The sequence below is a fragment of the Neomonachus schauinslandi genome, chromosome 6 (genome assembly GCF_002201575.2).
Source record: "Neomonachus schauinslandi chromosome 6, ASM220157v2, whole genome shotgun sequence".
Taxonomy (NCBI): domain Eukaryota; kingdom Metazoa; phylum Chordata; class Mammalia; order Carnivora; family Phocidae; genus Neomonachus; species Neomonachus schauinslandi.
Window position 1 is genome coordinate 85,621,766 of NC_058408.1, and position 18,272 is coordinate 85,640,037.

Consider the following 18,272-nt stretch of genomic DNA (forward strand, 5'->3'; position numbering starts at 1 on the left):
TTAAAGATTTTTTTTTATTTATTTATTTGAGAGAGAGAGAATGAGAGAGAGAGAGCACATGAGAGGGGGGAGGGTCAGAGGGAGGAGCAGACTCCCTGCAGAGCAGGGAGCCCGATGCGGGACTCGATCCCGGGACTCCAGGATCATGACCTGAGCCGAAGGCAGTCGCTTAACCAACTGAGCCACCCAGGCGCCCCAAAGGCAGATGCTTAATGACTGAGCCACTCAGGCGCCCCGAAGACTAGCACTGGATCTGTACAATGGATCTGTTCTTTCACAGGAAAGCTATCTGTGTGCCTACTACTTGCTACTCAGTGTTCTGGACCCTGGGGATACAGCACAGCTGGCTAGCTTCCCCGTGTGGAGCCTGCATTCTGGTCGGGGAAGAGATGAATGTGTAGTAGGCCCACTGATAAGTGCCTTGAAGAATAAAAAGTACTGTGCTACTTTGCGAGGGGGCCAGGGAAGGCCTCTGGTAAGGTGGCATGAACAGAGCCCCGGACAGAGTGAGCTTTGAAGAGATCTTAGAGATGTCTTTTTTTTTTTTTTTAAAGATTTTATTTATTCATTTATTTGAGAGAGTGAGAGAGAGAGAGCACATGAGAGGGGGGAAGGTCAGAGGGAGAAGCAAACTCCCTGCCGAGCAGGGAGCCCGATGCGGGACTCGATCCCGGGACTCCAGGATCATGACCTGAGCCGAAGGCAGTCGCTTAACCAACTGAGCCACCCAGGCGCCCGAGATCTTAGAGATGTCTTAATTTGATACCCCAGTGTTGTAGATCTGGTAAGTTACGGTCCAGATAAGCTGAAACATGTCTGTCGATTGAAGACTTCATCTCTCTCTCCTCTGCTCTTCCTGCTAAAGGTAAACTGCATCTCATTCAAAGGTGGCATTCATCCTGTATTAGATATATCTACATGTTCTTACAGACTAAGATGTATTTTGATAGTTCAAATGTGTGTACTTCTTGTAATTGTTTGGAAAATACTTTTATTTTCCTTTTTTGAAAATATAATATTTACAGGAACAGTGACTTTGTGATTTTTTTCCTTTTTACTGCCTTCTTGAGACTTTTGTCTGCTCCAAAGTGAGGTAGTCCTTGTACTTGATGTCTTTATGGTGTTTTTGAAATGGCCACCTTCATCTAGCTGGCCACGTTAGCCCTACCTATGCTTAATGCCTCAGTCAAGTTCAATGATTAATTTACAACCTGAAGTAATTTTCTTTAGTTTATTGAAATTAATAATGCAAGATTTGAGCTTATTTTCCCACGGTTCTTTGTGAAGAAAAGAACATTTGTGTCTGATTTGGGAGGTGTTAGCTGCCAGAAAAATAAGGAAGTAGCTATAAACCTAACTGTGTTTGCCAGTCACTAAGACTTAAAGATTGTTCATATATCTTTCTTAACAGAGGAATCAGTTATTTAGATAGAGGACATCGGTCTTATTGCTCACAGCACTTAAATCATTGCTATGCCTTAGAGGTGGCAGGGAATCAACAGAGGGACACTTTTACAATGAGAGCCCTTTCCTGTTTTGTTCTGGCTATGGGGAAGGTAAGGACCAAATTTTATGCTCAGTCATGGTAACTGTGGTAACCCTTACTGTTATATTTGCTTGATTCTTTTCCTCTTGGCCCTGATTTTCTTTGTGTGTTATCATATACAGTTTTGTAGCAAATCTCTCCCAATCTTTTTTTAAGGTATACACAAGTAAATTTGCCAGTGTAGGGTAACCAGCTTATTTTGAGTGCAGAGACCAAGGCATAGAGCGGTAAAGAGATTTATATCCCCCAGCCCTGGGCACTGTGGTATTGTCTGGAGGATGCTTGCCTCTTTTGCTACCTGAACAGCATCTTTCAGAAAGTTTCTGCTTTAGGAGTTGCTTCTCGTAGCATGAACCCTATGAAGATGATAGCTGTGGTATTTGCGTACTCATTAGCTTTCTCAAATAGATCTATTGTTACTAAGAATTACATTTACCTTTTTTTTTTTTTAAAGATTTTATTTATTTATTTGACAGAGAGAGACACAGCTAGAGAGGGAACACAAGCAGGGGGAGTAGGAGAGGGAGAAGCAGGCTTCCTGCTGAGCCGGGAGCCTGATGCGGGGCTCGATCCCAGGACCCTGGGATCACGACCCGAGCCGAAGGCAGGCGCTTAACGACTGAGCCACCCAGGTGCCCCACATTTACCTTTTAAAAGGTCTGTACACTGGTAGACATGTTCAGCTTTGGTTACTGAGGGTTCGTTTTCTCCCCTGCTCTGGATGAGGGCAAAAGATATGTGGCCTGGGTTTTAGAACCTAACCTATGTGGACTAGGCATACAGGAAGTGGCAGAGCACTTTGTGTATACAGACTTTTCAAGAAGTTCTATAGCACGTAGGCATGGCTTGGCTTCACTGCACTCCCTAAATACTTGGCCAACTGACCGACTTCTGAAGCTTTCCCTTTTCACAATGTGGTGTTTTAAAGAGGTCATCTTATCTTTTTGTTTGGGCTTGTTATCTTGCAGATAGAATAAATGCAAAATTTATTGAAGTAGCAGAATTTTAATACTTTTCACTTTGCATTAATGCTAACATTTTCCTCTGTTAACCTTTTTTTTAAAGTTTTTACTTTTTATTGAAATGTGACATATATGCAGACAAATGTGTCACTGGTGTTTACGTCATGACTTTTCACAAACTGAACAACCTGTGTAACTAGAAAGAATCCCAAATACATAACTGATAGCTGTTTTTAAGCTTGCTGATAAAGTCTCATTCCACATTCCCCTAGTTTGATTTGGAGATAACTTGGTATGACTTTATTTCTGGTTCAGGTATCAGCACAGTGGATGTGCACCACTCAGGTGCTGGTGTTTTGTACGTAGACACTCAGAAATCCTGCGCCAGACGGTCTGCCTCTTCTACACGGAAGAGCAGTTGAGTCCTCTTGTGACCTTTTCCTGCCTGTGTTTGGGGTGTTCACAGTGACTCTGGGGGTGCCTGGGTGGCTCAGTCAGTTAAGCACCTGCTTTCGGCTCAGGTCATGATCCCAGGGTACGAGATCCAGATCAAGCTCCATGTTGGGCTCCCCGCTCAGTGGGGAGTCTGCTTGTCTCTCTCCCTCTGCCTCAACACTGCCCACCCCCCTGCTTGTGGGCAAGTGCTCTCTCTCACACACTCTCTCTCTCTCAAATAAATAAAATCTTCAAAGTGACTGTTCCCTTTTCACTAAGGTTTTCACATCATTGCCTAGATTTGCTTCAGCTTTCCCAGTAGAGTTGATGGTATTTGACAGCATGTGTGGGTTTATGAAAAAGTCTTCAGCTCTTAAAAGTATGTGTCACTTGAAGCATCTGCTGTGTCTTCAATCCATGCTACAACCTCAGGCTAAGTGAGTAGCCTTTGTGGCTAAGGCTGGCTGCTCACTTTGCTGGCTCCAGCGCCCCCCACCCGGTTCTCTTCTTGGATCGATGCCACATCGTTTGCTTCCCTGCCTCCTTTTCCATTCTGTGCAGCTGACCAGCTCCTTTTCTTCTGGTTGTATACATTCTGTACATGTGTTAATACTTTTGTGTGGGCCAGTACAGCTTTGATCAGATTATACTCATGCTTGGTTATAAAGCCATTCTGTCTCTTTTAGATGCCCTTTGCAGATCTTTGTTCTAATGGATTAATTATATGTTGACCTTATAATCTAATTCCCAGTGGGCAGCCTCTATTTTCAAGTTGTTTTATGATAACTTACACATCTCAGGTACAGATGAATAATATTTTGTTAGAACAAAAGAAGCATATGAATTCAGAGGAGGAGAACTTTTCCTCCTCCTGCTTTTCCTGTTATTACTTCTAAAAGAAACTTACCATTTGGGACCATCAACCAATGTGATGTACAAGGTCCTCAACAGTGGTTGTCTTACAAATGCAGAAATTGATAACAGCAAAAGGCAGTGTAATTGATGCTGCCTTGCAGCTGCTTGGCCTTCTGGTAGCTCCTCTAGCCACAGGAATGCTTATGGCTCTTCCCGGGTCACCCTACGCCTCGGACTAGAATTGCCTGACTTCCAAGTTCTAGCCTATCCATGGGAAAAGCCCAGTCATCCTTGTTTTCAGGTGAACTTGGCACACTTCTATAACTAGAGCAAGGTGGTCAAGTGGTGAGTGCAGCCCAGCAGCTGTTGAGTTCCTTATAAAACGTCTTCCTTCAGGAATTGGCTCTGGGTTTGCTGTTTACAAGCTTTCAGTCAGTTTCACCTGCAAATGTGAATGTATGACAAATACCTGCAACTTCCAAAGCCACGTCTCCTTGCCTCACGAGGCGGTCATTTGATTTGATTGAGAAGGAAGCAATCAGAAGAGAACTTCCCCAGCATCATAGCTACAGCTTGCCAAAGGCTCTAGGCTCATCTTTTGCCTCTGGTCCTGTCTGGGTGTGGACTTGTTGGAGCCTCCTTGAGTGTAGCCCTCTTCTTGTGCGTGACATCTCATTCCCTCTTGTCTTCCATCAGCATACAAATGGCTATAATAGCTCCTGTCTAGAAAAAACAGGGAACAAAGACAGGACCACACGTCCTTCCAGCCGCCTCTCTTCTCTCTGCTTCCTTTATAGCAGAATTCCTCAAAGGAGATGTTTCTGTGCACTGTCTCCACGTCTCCAGTTTTTTCTTGAACCTACTGCAGTCAGCTCCTTGTGCCTCCACCAAAACCAATCTTAAAATCAGCTGTCTGTGGGGTTTGGAAGGGCAGGAAAGAAGTTTGGTGGCATTGCTCTACCTAAACCATCTATTATTACGACCCAGCATTGGCAGAATGGGTGGTGACGAGTGGACCATGCCACCTCTGTTGATGTGGTGTCCTAGAGCACGATGTGGCCAGCCTCGCCTTTGCAGTTTCTTCATCTTGTGACCTTAAACACATCCATTAACACTGAGCTCATTTCCCCATGTGTGTGATGAGCCTAAGGTGTGTTTTACCTACCCCAGAGGTTGGAGTTCCAAAGGAAAGAGTGTTGTGAGAGCATTTTGAAAGCTGTAAGGTGCTGTAAAAACCAAAATAATCTTAAGGAAAGAAGGAAGAAGAAATGGGGGCGCCTGGGTGGCTCAGTCGTTAAGCGTCTGCCTTCGGCTCAGGTCATGATCTCAGGGTCCTGGGATCAAGCCCCACATCGGCCTCCCTGCTCAGCAGGAAGCCTGCTTCTCCCTCTCCCACTCCCCCTGCTTGTGTTCCCTCTCTCGCTGTGTCTCTCTGTGTCACATACATAAAAAAAAATTGCTAAGAAGGAAGAAGAAATGAACAGCAAAACCCTCTGACAATTTTAGCCTAGATATGTATACAGTGGACCCTTGAAGAATGTGGGGGTTGGGGCACCCTTCCTCCCCCACCCATGTACATCTTCTGACCATCAAAAATCCATGTACAACTTCTGACTCCCCACAGAAACTTTACTAATAGCCTATTGTTGACCGGAAGCCTTACTAGTGACAAGTAGTTTGATGGACACGTATTTCGTGTATGTATTATATACTATATTCTTAGAATAAAATAAGCTAGGGTAAAGGAACTGTAGTCAAGAAAATCATAAGGAAGAGAAAATACATTTACAGTAGTATACTGTATTTATTTTAAAAATCTGCGTGTAAGAGAACCCACGCTGTTCAAACCCAACCATTTCCTGTGAATTGTGGGCATTATATCTCCTCACAAAAGCCCTGGGAGGGTATGTTCTGGTAGTTGTTCCTGTTTTACAAATGAGGAAACAGGCTAAGAGATACGAAAGGACTTGTGCAGTCAGCCAGCCGGTGAGGCATCAGATGGGGGTCAGTCTGGCTCCCCAGCCCACGCCCTGAACTCTGGAGCTTTGCCTCCAAGCTAACTACTCTTCCTCTGACTTCACATTTGATTAGCTTTCAGTATAAGAGCTGGTTCTTTGAAAATACTGGTAATGTTTAGACAATTATCTAGCAAGGCTCATCAAGAAAAGTGAGAAGAAACAAATATTTGACTTTAGGGATAAGGGAGTATAATGGAAAATGAGAATCATTGTAATAACTCTGTGTATAGTTTTATGGCAAAGATGTAAAACAATTCAAAGAAATGTTCTTCAGATAGTTCTTTAGAAAAAAAAGGCAAATTACCAAGTTGATTTACCCTCCTTCTCTTAAATACCTTGCCCCTACCAGGGTCAGCTCTGTTTTTCTTGTCAAACTTAAGCTTCTGGAGCTGTCATTGAGATCCTACCTCCTTCCCCTATTTACTCATCATTGTTAAGTTAATGATTATCAAATTCATACCTGTAGCTCTTATCTTTCCCTGGAATTTCCTAACTACATGCGAGACAGCTTCTAGTTGAGTATCTCCCAGGCACTGGGCTCTTGACTGCCCTCTGAAACCATTCTTCCTCTTAAACTTCCCATTTCAGTTAATGGCCCCCGTACCTTGTGTTGCTACACAAACTGGAAACCAGTGCCTTTGTCCTCTTTTCATGCCTAATTTTTCTCAAAGCCCTGTCTTTTTTAATTCCTCTACCTTTTTGGAGTCTGACCCTCCATTTCAACCCATTGGTCTCTGCCTTTGTTTGGACTTTTCCTGTTTTTTAGCTGGCTGTGGCCTCGCACTTGGCCTCCCTTCTCTCGTCTTCTGAGCTCTTCTCTCCTCACACAACTGTCCATAATCATTCTTGTGCTTAAGCCTTTGGTGGCTTCTTTGTATTGATGAAGACAGGGAGTAAATGAGCTGGAAACTAAGCTTGAGCAACAAGAAAAGGAAAGAAGAGAAGTTAGAAGCAGTGTCTAGAACAAAGCCAGAATAAATGAATGAGAAACAGCAACAATAGAATTGATAAATAGATCCAAGAGTTGGTTCTTTAAAAAAAATAAAATAGATCAACCTGCTAAGGCTAACACATATATAGAAGAGCAGAGGCAAATGTACTTTAGGAGTGAGGGGCCGTGTGGACAATTGTAGAGGCCATGGGAATTAAGACACAAATGTGGAGAAATCCCTGCTAATAAGATTAAAAATATGAATCATTCAATAAATGTTTAAGAGATGATCTAGAAGAAAAAGATAAGATTCTGTATTGTGTTTTGAGAATATTTCTGTAGTAATTATCTTTAAATTTTACTTGCGGGATGCCTGGGTGGCTCAGTCGATGAAGTGTCTGCCTTCGGCTCAGGTCATAATCCTGGGGTCCTGGGATCGAGCCTCGCATCCGGCTCCCTGCTCAGCGGAGAGTCTGCTTCTCCCTCTCCCTCTGACCCTCCTCCCCACTCGTGCTTTCTCTGTGTCTCTTTCAAATAAAATCTTTCAAAAAAATATAAAATAAAATAAATCTTAACTTGTGTTATCTGAGCAAGGAGGAATACAATGTTTTCCTCATTCTATGGAAATCTATACCATCTAAATACAGGTGGTTGGGTTGTTATTGTAAAATAAAGCCATAGTGAGCTAAACAGTTTTAGATTGAAGAACAAATTTAACCTTCTGTTCCAGACAACTCTGGGTATAGCTGTAACAAACTGTTTTTCTCTCACAGATCCTACCAAACCAGCAAGAGACACTAATGCCAGAATTTAATACAGTTGTGGGGGTGGGGGTGGGAAGAAAGCTATAAAATAGTTATAAAAATCCTAAGTAAAATATTAATAAGCTGAAGCCAGCAATCAATTAAAGTAATGATGTGCCTTGGCCAATTAGAATTTATTTTAGAAGTACAAAGATGGCTCAACTTTTTAAAAAAATTGAATTAATTACCTTAATAGGTCAAAGGAGAAAAATCGTATGATTATCATAAAGAAATTTCCGAAAACACTTGATAAAGTTCAGCCAGCTTTCCTGATTTAAAATTTTTGATAAAACAAAGAATAGGAGAATCCTTCCTTTATATGGTAAAATACATCAGTGTTAACCCATAGCCATATAGAGCATCTTCCCACTGGATGCTTATAAATGTTAAATGAAAAATCTTATCGTCAAAACTTGAGGAAATTCTGGATCATTCAATGAAGTATTAATGTCAGGAATAAGCAGGAGTACTAGTATTGAGCACTTTTTGGGAGTTTTTTTCTAGTAAAATAAGATGCTGAATGAGTATAAATATTAAAAGACCTTGATAATTACATGTAGATGATACAATTATCCACTGAATAAATGGAAGCATTAATAGAGCTATTAGGAATTCAGTAATGTGGGTAGATAAAATATTGAGCTCTAGCCAGTTAAGACAGAAGATTTACAATATGCTGTCTTTCTGTCTGGACCACTCTGCCTGTCCTACCAGCTGCCCATGGACCTTCCCCTTTTAAATCTGAAACTTCCCTCAGGTCTCCCTTCACTCTCTCCAGCACAGATCCAGAACCAGACTGCCTGGACTCAAACCCCACCTCCACTGCTTTGCTAGAGGGTAGCCATGGGCAGATCACTTAGCCTCTTTGCCTCAGTTTCCTTGTTTTTAAAATGGGGATCAGAAGTGTGCCTCTACCCTGTGAACTCTATCAGTATGCTCTGATGCTGTTATTCACGTCCTCAGGAAACTGTCCCTGAGTACTGTTTCTCCTGACTATGCTCTAGTCATAAGTTCTTTAAGCTGCTGTGACTTGACATTTCTGTGTGATTTTGATTACTGTTGGTTTCCCTCACTGAACTATAATCTTTTTTTAAAACGTATTTTTTCTTAAGATTTTATTTTCATTTGTGAGAGAGAGAGAGCGAGAGAGAGCACAAGCAGGGGGAGCGGCAGGCAGAGGGAGAAGCAGGCTCCCTGTTGAGCAAGCAGCCCAATGCAGGACTCGATCTGAGGGCCCTGGGATCATGACCTGAGCTGAAGGCAGGTGCTTAATTGACTAGTCACCCAGCGTCCCTGAACTATAATCTTCATATAGAAGGACAGGGGTCATTTTTGGTGTTGAAGACCACTGAGCAGTGAATGGAGCGTAGTAGATGCTCAACAAATACGTACTGAATCAGTGGTCATCCACCAATTTTCTTTTTAATCACAACAAATTTGAATGTATAAATTATATAGAAAAATTGTAAAGTTTTGTATAGGTTAATAAAAGTTGAATAAATAGATTAAATTTTGTAAAGAAGTACTCCTCTACTCATTAATCTACAGTTTTAACAATTCTAATAAAAATCATAGAGTGGGGGCCCCTGGGTGGCTCAGTTGGTTAAGCGGCTGACTCTTGATCTCAGCTCAGGTCTTGATCTCAGAATTGTGAATTCAGGCCCCACGTTGGGCTCCACGTTGGGCTCCACGCTAGGCGTGGAGGCTACTTAAAAAACAAAAAACCCCAAAAAGTCATAGAGGGACTTTTTTGTTTTGTGACCTTAACAAAATGAAGTTTATCTGAAGTATGTTGATCCAAATAGCCAAGAAACTTCTGGAAAAAAAAATGATGAGACTTTGCTTTACATTAAAATGTATGCATTTATTAAAAGGGTACAGTATTGAAATAATGTGATATTATTGAAGTCAGAATAAGCAGATCATTATAAGGGATTAGTCTAGAAACAACAGCAAAATACAAGTTTATTGTAGAGAATTAAAATTTTAAAGATATTAAAAATCTTACCTAATCTCACTAAGTTTGAATTTAAATAATGCAGAGGAAAATTTAGTCATATGGGGAAGTGTTTATATTGTTACATTAAAAGGGCAGGTTACAAAACAGTGTATCTCCTTCCATTCTCGCAACCTAATGATAACAATAGTAGCAAACATCTTTAAGCTCCTTCTTTATGCCAGAAACAGTACCAAATACTTTACTTGTATCTCTTCTTGTTTAAATTGTCTTGTTTAAATCAAGCACTCCCATGAAGTAGACACTCTCATTGACCCTGTTTTATAAATGAAGAAACCAAAGATTGATGAGGCTAAGTCAGTGGCCAAGAGCTAGTAAGTAGTGGCAGACAACAGGAATTCAAACCCAAGCCGTCTGATTTCAGCGTTGTCAATATTGAGCTCTTAATTACATTAATTACACCAAAATTTTCACATTGGTTCTCAATGTGTGGAAGTATTCTAAATGACTTTTATTTATGTTTTGTGATTTTTCTATATTTTCTAGAATGAACATGAGTTACTCCTGTCATTTTTAAAATACCAGTGTCCATGTGGATGGGACAGTCATCTGTCAGAGCTATTGTCATTGGGTGTAAATAATCTCAAAGATTCCTTAAAAAAAAAAAAAAGTCTAGAAATGGACCCCGGTGACTGTAATGTAAAGGTGGTGTTCAAATTGATAATTTAATAAGTGGCCTTGAGATAACTAGAAAATAGACATTTTCCTCTCTATCTTAGGCCAAAAGGTGTAAACAGTGATAAGACATATGATATATATATGCCGCACCTTTGAATATTTCCAAATATAGGCAAGCATTTTAGATGTCGCTTAGAGTGAAGTCTCAATTTTGAAATTCTGTTAGTGAGCTAAAGTATAAATGTAGGTTTATTATTATAGGAGTAAAGGGTTGTACTAATTCATGATGATTGTAGTACTACCTTTTTTAAGGCTGAATTATATTCTACTGTATGTATATGCCATGATGTATCTAGCATCTGTTGAGCTCTTTCTACTGTTTGGTTATTGTAGATGGTGCTTCTATGACGATGCATATACACGTCCTTGTTTGAGTCCCTGTTTTTAGTTCTCTGGGTATATACGCGGGAATGGAATAGTGGGACTGTATGGTAATTCTATGTTCAACTTTCTGATGAGCCAGTAAACTGATTTCCACAGCGGCCACACCTCTTTGTATCCTCATCAGCAGTGCACAAGGGGCTCTAATTTCTCTACATCCTTGCCAACACTTGTGATTTCCCATTTTTGAGAAAAATATAGCCATCCTTGTGGTAATGAAGTGGTATCTCATTATGGTTTGATTTGCAGTCCCTAATTAACAATGATGTAGAACATCTTTTCATGTACTCAGTGGCCGTTTGTGGGTCTTCTTTGGAGAATTGCCTATTCCTTTGCCCATTTTTAAAAAAAAGATTTTTATTCATTTGAGAGAGAGAGAGAGAGCACAAACAAAGGGAAAGGCAGAGGGAGTTGAAGAAACAGACTCTCCTCTGAGCTGGGAGCTCAGTCCCAGGACCTAGAGATCATGACCCAAGCCGAAGGCAGACGCTTAACCATCTGAGCCACCCAGGCGCCCCTCCTTTACCCATTTTTTAATTTGGTTGTCTTTTTCTTGTTGAAATCAGGAGATATTTATATATTCTGGATACTAGACCCTTAGTACAGACCTTCTTTTTTTAAGATTTTATTTTTAAGTGATCTCTATACCCAACGTGGTGCTTGAACCTAGAAGCCCGAGATCAAGAGTCGCACGGCGCCCATGTACTTATCTTTTAACATTAGATCTCCCTGGCTTGACTTTGGTCTCCCGTTTGTGATTTTTTTTTAATCTCTGGTAAATGCTGCCAGGTAGGAGATGTCTAACAAAGTTACCTTAACAACTACTATGTTAATGACTGGTTGTGAGGATATTTGGAAACCACAGAATGTTACACAGCTATAAAGTGGAAGATAGGATGCCCCTTTTAGTGCTTTTTGCTTTGTCCTTAGTTTGGTTTTGTGGATTTTTCACATTATAATTCATAGTTAGACACCTGAGAGCCATGAATTTAAGGTGAGGAGAATAACCAGGAATGTTTACTTTGCAGAGTCATCCTTTCTGAACTTCCACGACTCAGACTGCGAGCCCAAAGGACCACCACCCTGTGACTCATTGCTTTCCCTCAACACTGAAAAGATTCTGGTATGCATCTTCCATACATACTTTCTGTTTTTGTAATCTAGAGCCACGATGGTACTGCTTTCAAAAGAAGGAGGTCACCTCTGTTTATCAAGTAGGCTTTGATTCCAGTTGGTTCTACTTGCATAAGATAAAGATAGGTCATCTGGTATTTAGTCACATTGAATTATTATGACTTATGAATTGGATGGTTGATCATTCTAGATCTCATCCATTTTACTTTTTAAGTTCCAGTAAATAAAGGGGGAGATCATGGCTGACCCTTATTTCTAGAAACCTCATGTATTTGAAGGTATAATGTATCTTATACGCGCTTCCAGTCTCACAGCCTCTGTGAAGCTGAGTGGCTCTTTCAGTGCCCAAGGTTAACATATTTTTTTTCTCCAGGCTTTTTCCTTTAACATCCATGTAGATATTGTTTGCTTCTTTCATTTAAAATTTCCCTTTAGGATAGTCTTTCTTCTCCTGACAAAGCTTTGCCTTTGCATGTAAGAACTACTAAAAATAGGTAGAAATTGCAAACTAGGAAATGATCAACAGATTTTACCTAATTTCACTGCATAGCAATCAACCTGATATATGGAAAAACTTGAATTAGACTGGTCTCAAACCAGAATGGGCTATCTTGTAAAGTAGTGAGTTGGCCATCACTAAAAACATTTCAGTAGAAATTGGGTGATCCCCACCTTGGATAGGCGATTAGATTCTTAGAATTATTAGGGACAGGAATTCAAATATTTTCTATGTGTTGCATTTCTAGTTTAAGATGGCACTAGCTAGTAACCTATGGGAGAAAGCTCATCAATCTTGGCCTTTCATTTTCCCTAGGTTGAAAATATGGGAGTCCGACTATTCATTTCTTCATTAATTCTCCAGATATTTATTTTGCACCTATTATGTGCCAGGCGTTGTGCTAAGTAAGTACTGGGAATACCACAGTGAGCCAGCTAGCCTCAGTCCCTATGCTCGTGACTCCTAGTCACTAACCCGATAATTATACAAATAAATGTAGAAGTATAGCAAAAGGTCAACATAATCTCCGTTAAATTAAGGGGAGCAGGTAGAACAGCTTTCAGGAATTGAAACGTAAGCAGGGACCTGACGGATGGGTTGGAGTTAGTAGACCAGAGAAGTGGGGCTGTGTGCATAAACTTCCTTGATCAGAGCTTCTCACTGCTGTCCACAGAGGATATCGATAGATGTGGTATTAGAAGTGGGAAAGATTCTTTCTGATCAGGAAATTAATTTGTTCATACTATACTTTCCTTCTCACTTCTCTCAGGTTTTATTTTTAATAAAATAAAAACACTTAGCTCAGATATGGTCTTCAGTATACTCTTGATGTTGTTTGGTAAATGATTTCTTTTTATGGGATTTCATTTGTATTCTTTTCCCATATCTTTCTGCACAAAGGTTTGGCAAATGGGAGACTCTCACTGCATACTGGATTTTTTAAGCACTAAAAGCATTATTCATAGACTCCCTTTCTGGGCCCTAAGCAATTTATTAAGCAGATAAATCTTTTGCATCTGTGTGCTGATCTGTGACCATCTGATAAAGAGGAAAGTCTCGTGTCTGGTCATACCCGGATGTCCATACTGTGATGTCTTCACATATTTTTAAATCTGCTGCTTCTTAAAGCTGTCTCTCGAGGATCCCGCCAAGACTTCCCATATCTGTGTGGAAGCTCCAGCTATGGAGCAAAATGAGAAGGAGCTGATAGAGTTTCTCTCTAGTCATCAGGGTTTTACTGGAAGAAATTGAGTGTTAAACATTCCCATAGTAGTAGAATTTTCAGATGTTTCCTTTTGTCTGGAGTCCTGAATGGAATGAAGTTGAGCGTTCATCTCAACATGGGATGCCCTTCTGGCCTGTAGCCTTTAACTTGTGTTCTAACCCCAGAGGTAGCTTATTCTTGACCTGCTTTATTTATTTATTTTTAAATTTAAATTCAATTAATTAACATATAGTATATTATTAGTTTCAGAGGTAGAGTTTAGTGATTCATCAGTTGCATATAGTTCATCATGTGCCCAGTTACCCCGTCCCTCCCACCCCCCTTCCCTCCAGCAACCCTCAGTTTGTTTCCTACAGTTAAGAGTCTCTTACGGTTTACCTCCCTCTCTGATTTCATCTTGACCTGTTTTATAGGCAAACTAAATACTGTGCTGTATCTGAACATCAATCTAGATTTTGAAAGTATAGGGAGTATAAGTGGAAATGCCTTGTTACTGTTATTTGAGTCCGTGAAGCCCAAGGGGCCACAGTTCATTACTGCTAATGAACACCAATTGTTAGCTGAATAGCACATATAGTAGTTGGAAGAGTGTCTCATGTAAAATTATTTGGCCTATATATATGCCTTTAGGCATCTGTACTATGCATTTTTAAAAAAAGGAACTCAGTTAATTGGGATGTCACTGGGTTCTAATCCTGTGGTTTTGCCAAAAGCCACAAATCTTTAGTCTCTCACTGTCTTAGTTTTTGCTGTCTCTGGGTATGTACAAGTTTTAGTCATGTCTTAGGAGAATCTGGTGTGAAGTAATCACTTTAATGTGTACCCTGTAACTAAGCGTATCACAAGTTAGCATCAACAGCTGAATCTTCTGGTGAAGTCACAGCTGTGGTATCAGACATGATTTGTCTCCAAAACACTACAGAGCCATCATTACATACAGTAGACCGGTACTGCCTATAAAATCACTGCAGTTACTAAGCTAACTTATTTACTTCGTTTTCCCCTGGTTTCCACTCTTGTTTTAGCTTTCCTGCCAAATGTGCATATGTCTGTATAATTTCTTCGTAGGCAGATCTACTGCCTTCAGTAGGAGGGAGATGTTCATCATCTGCTGTGCTTTTTTCACTAGAATGGCTTGTTTCTTGGTCAGATTTTGTTGGTCCTTTGGTGGCATCATCTCTGTACAACTTGTAGCTCTTATTTCTAAAATATTTTTAGTTTGAAAAACAACATTCTGTCATCCAGCCTCATTGGAGGACTGATGGCTAGAATGTGATCTTTGCAACATGATCGAGGTCATTGAATAGTTTCTGAAAACATGAGGGAGCATGAAGCAGCCAGCAGGATGAATCCCTATGGAAGTGAAAAGAAACTTGTTCTTAGAAACAGAACCACTGGGGCACCTGGGTTTCTTAGTCGGTTAAGCTCCTGACTCTTGGTTTTAGCTCAGGTCAGGATCTCAGGGTCATAGGATTGAGCCCTGTTTCGGGCTCTGCACTCAGCACAGTCTGCTTAAGTTTCTCTGTCCACCCCCCCTCTGCCACACTTCCCCCAACTCGTGCTCTCTTTTTCCCTCTCTCAGATAAATGAATAAATCAAAAAAATAAAGAAACAGATCCACTAATGATAGGGGAGGAGACAAATCAGTCACACCACAAGCTATGTGTGTGAAGTACACAATTGGTATTTATTAAAGTGAATATTTTCTTCCATATAAATCAAATGGAGCTTTAAATTTTTTTAAAATACAGGTCTTCATTATAAGCTTTGTCTTCACTTGTGATAAGCTAAAACGTATGTTTGTTTCTGTTTCAGAGCCAGGCCAAGTCTATTGCAGAACAAAAGAGATTCCCGTTTGCTACGGATAACGACAGCACAAATGAAGAGCTAGGTGAGATTTGAATCTGGGGGAGGGGGTATTCCTGGGGCATTTGCCTAGACTTTATGATTCAGTGCTGAGCAGGTAGGCAGGGTGGTGAGGGAGAGAGAACACAGACACTGGCTCTGCCAATATGAGTGGTGTGATCTTGGGTGGGGCATTCAACCCTTGTGCGGGTCTGTGCGTTACATGTCAATATAATATGAAATAGAGAAAATACAAGGTCTGGAGAGAATGATCTGTAAGAACCTCTGTTTCTCTGGAAATTAACAATTATGGTAACGAGTCCTTCGGAGTGCTTATCATTCATTAAAGGTAATTTGTGCTGTCATTGAATAGGAACAACACAAAAGTGAAAGCAGAGGAGACTCACTCACACCTACTGTAATCTTCTGTGTAATATAATAGCTAGGTATAAGTTAATTTTGCCGTGAGGCCCGTCAGTTCTTGTTGGGTCTAAGAATGTGGGTGCGGAAAGGTTGAGTTCATTCAGATCTGCAGAGGGGTCCTGCAGTTTGGCTTGTTGGGGGCCTGTTTTCAAATAGGCTGGTTCCGCCAGGGTCTGATATGCTCATTGTCGAGTCAGCTTGCTGTTGAAGGAATGGAAACAATATTGAATACAGGCCTGAACAGGGCAGCTGGACAGACTTCACAGAAGCATATGCTCTTGCCTGGTGCCTGGTGGCCTGAAGCGCCTTCGGAAATTCTTTTCTATCTAATTTATATGTAATTATTTTATCCTTTCTGTGGCCATGTGCATTTTATATTAAGATGGAATACCTCGGGGCGCCTGGCTGACTTAGTTGGTAGATCTCGCGACTCCTGATCTTGGGGTTATGAGTTCAAGCCCCACACTGGGCCTAGAGATTACTTAAAAAAACAAAAAACAAAAAACTGAGCACTTCTTGTATTGGCTCCTTTGCTCTGTTAGTGCAGCTAATTAAGAGCTGACTATTTTGAAAGTATTAATCACTTTTTGGTGATATTCTTTGAGTAGGCTTTGAGAATTAATTACCTGTTAAGAAATCAGATTTGGTCTTTTCTGAGGTCCTTGGGTTCTGGTCAGCCCCATATTCATTTATTAAGTCAGTAATTAAGGGCCCAGGATGTGCCAGGCCTGTTCTGTGCTCTAAGACTAATCCTACTAGACCTCTAGGCCCTGAACTGGCTTAGGATTCTTCACATCACGATATTTTTTCCTTGGAAGAGCAGCTTCTGTCAATACAGGCGTTGCCAGGAGATGTGGAATTGCTGGATAGTAATGATTTCTGTGGGAATTCCAGTGTTTTCTCTATGTCTTTGGACTGCCACAACAAAATTTAGATCCTAATAGTTATTTATAGTTTTGCAAGATTTGGATTTTTTTTTTAATGGATACTTTTGGGTTTTTCTCGAAAAAGTGTTTACTTTTAGATAGAAAGATTTGAAAGCTGCATTTGATTTTATTTAAGTGGAGTTCAACAGCCTAGCCATGGAGAACAATTTAAACATGTTCCTAAGTACAGTAATATTTATCCCCTAAAACTGTATTCGTTTTTATGGGTCACTTATTCATTTGTTCATTCAATAGATATTTACTGGTTATGGGGAGAGAGATAGGAAATTCTAAAACATTAGATCTGAAAGGAATGTTAGAAGATGTTCTACAGGCTTGTTAAGCAAGACCCAGAAGTAGTGAGAAGTGGCTGATCACACCGCTGGTGGGTGGCAGAGCCAGAACCCGAGCCCAGATCTTGGCTTTCTGATATATCGCCATCTTCCTGCCTTCAAAGAAGGACGCATTTACATTTCCATCCCTGTTCATGTAATCATCCAGAAATTCAAACCATTTTTGCAGTCCAGCCCAGTACACAGCAGTTTCGGTACAGCCTTGATTTATTTCAGGGGAGTGTGTTAGGGTGGGTCCCAGAGCAGGCAGCCTGGGTTCTTTGTCTCACCCCATATTGTCTTCGGACAGTTTGTTCAACTGCACTATGCTTCATCTCTTTGTCTTTGAATGGGGATAATAACTGTACCTGTCTCATCGTGATCGAGGAGTAAATGAGTTAGTACGTGGAAATGTACAGAGTGCCACGCACATACCTGTCACTGTTATTTTTACTGCTAATATTCCTGGCCCCCCACCAAAGGTGTCTCTGCTTATCTTGTTATCTGATGCATCTGAATGGTATCCCTTCTTATTATTTCAAATATGAGGTTGACCTTAATTTATCTTTTCAAAGAAATTACGACAAAAACAGCCCTCTTTATCTTGAAGAATGCCCCCAAAGCTGTTGTCTTATTACGACGTTCAGTGCTCTTGAAGTTTACTTTTCTCAGGTTAGTTACGGGGACACTCTAAGTCTCTTTCTGCATTGAATGTTTTTACTACTTTTAACTCTCAGCAAATTTCAGCTCTTCACGCCAGTAAAAGTTTTAGTTGTCTGTCTCCTTGAACACCTCTTAGGTTCTAGGATTGGAGCATTGCGGTAAAGCTTTCTTGCGAAGAAATGTGATAAAAATAGTATTGTGTTGAGTGAGGAATACAATTTTTTCAGGGATATTTGGGGATTTAGGGAGTTAGGGCAAATTTTATAGATGAAATGTAATCTAGACATCAATAATGTAATAATGTAATATAGATGAAATGCAATCTAGACTATCAATAATTTATTGCATTTTGGACAGGTGAAAAAATTCAGTCCACATATTGCCGTGTATTAAGAGGTTGTCATGGCTCTTATTACAAAATACCAATTACTGACACAATTTGATTAGAAACTATGTATTCATCTTTAGTGTATATATTGGGAAGTGTTTTGACTGTATTCTGAACAGAAGAGGTAGGAAAAAGACCACTGTTGCGTTGCGCTGGTGTGAATTAAACATTCTCTTTTTTTTTTTTTTTTTTTTAAAGATTTTATTTATTT

The 18,272-nt window shown here is 40.4% G+C and overlaps 1 protein-coding gene across 1 annotated transcript in view; it reads left to right on the plus strand.

The window, feature by feature from the left end:
- TTC13 (tetratricopeptide repeat domain 13) overlaps window positions 1-18,272 on the plus strand; it is a 91,020-nt gene that overhangs the window by 4,287 nt on the left and 68,461 nt on the right. Inside the window, 2 exon segments of the mRNA XM_044916465.1 lie at window positions 11,655-11,749; window positions 15,300-15,375. Coding sequence (XP_044772400.1) covers window positions 11,655-11,749; window positions 15,300-15,375 — 171 coding nt within the window.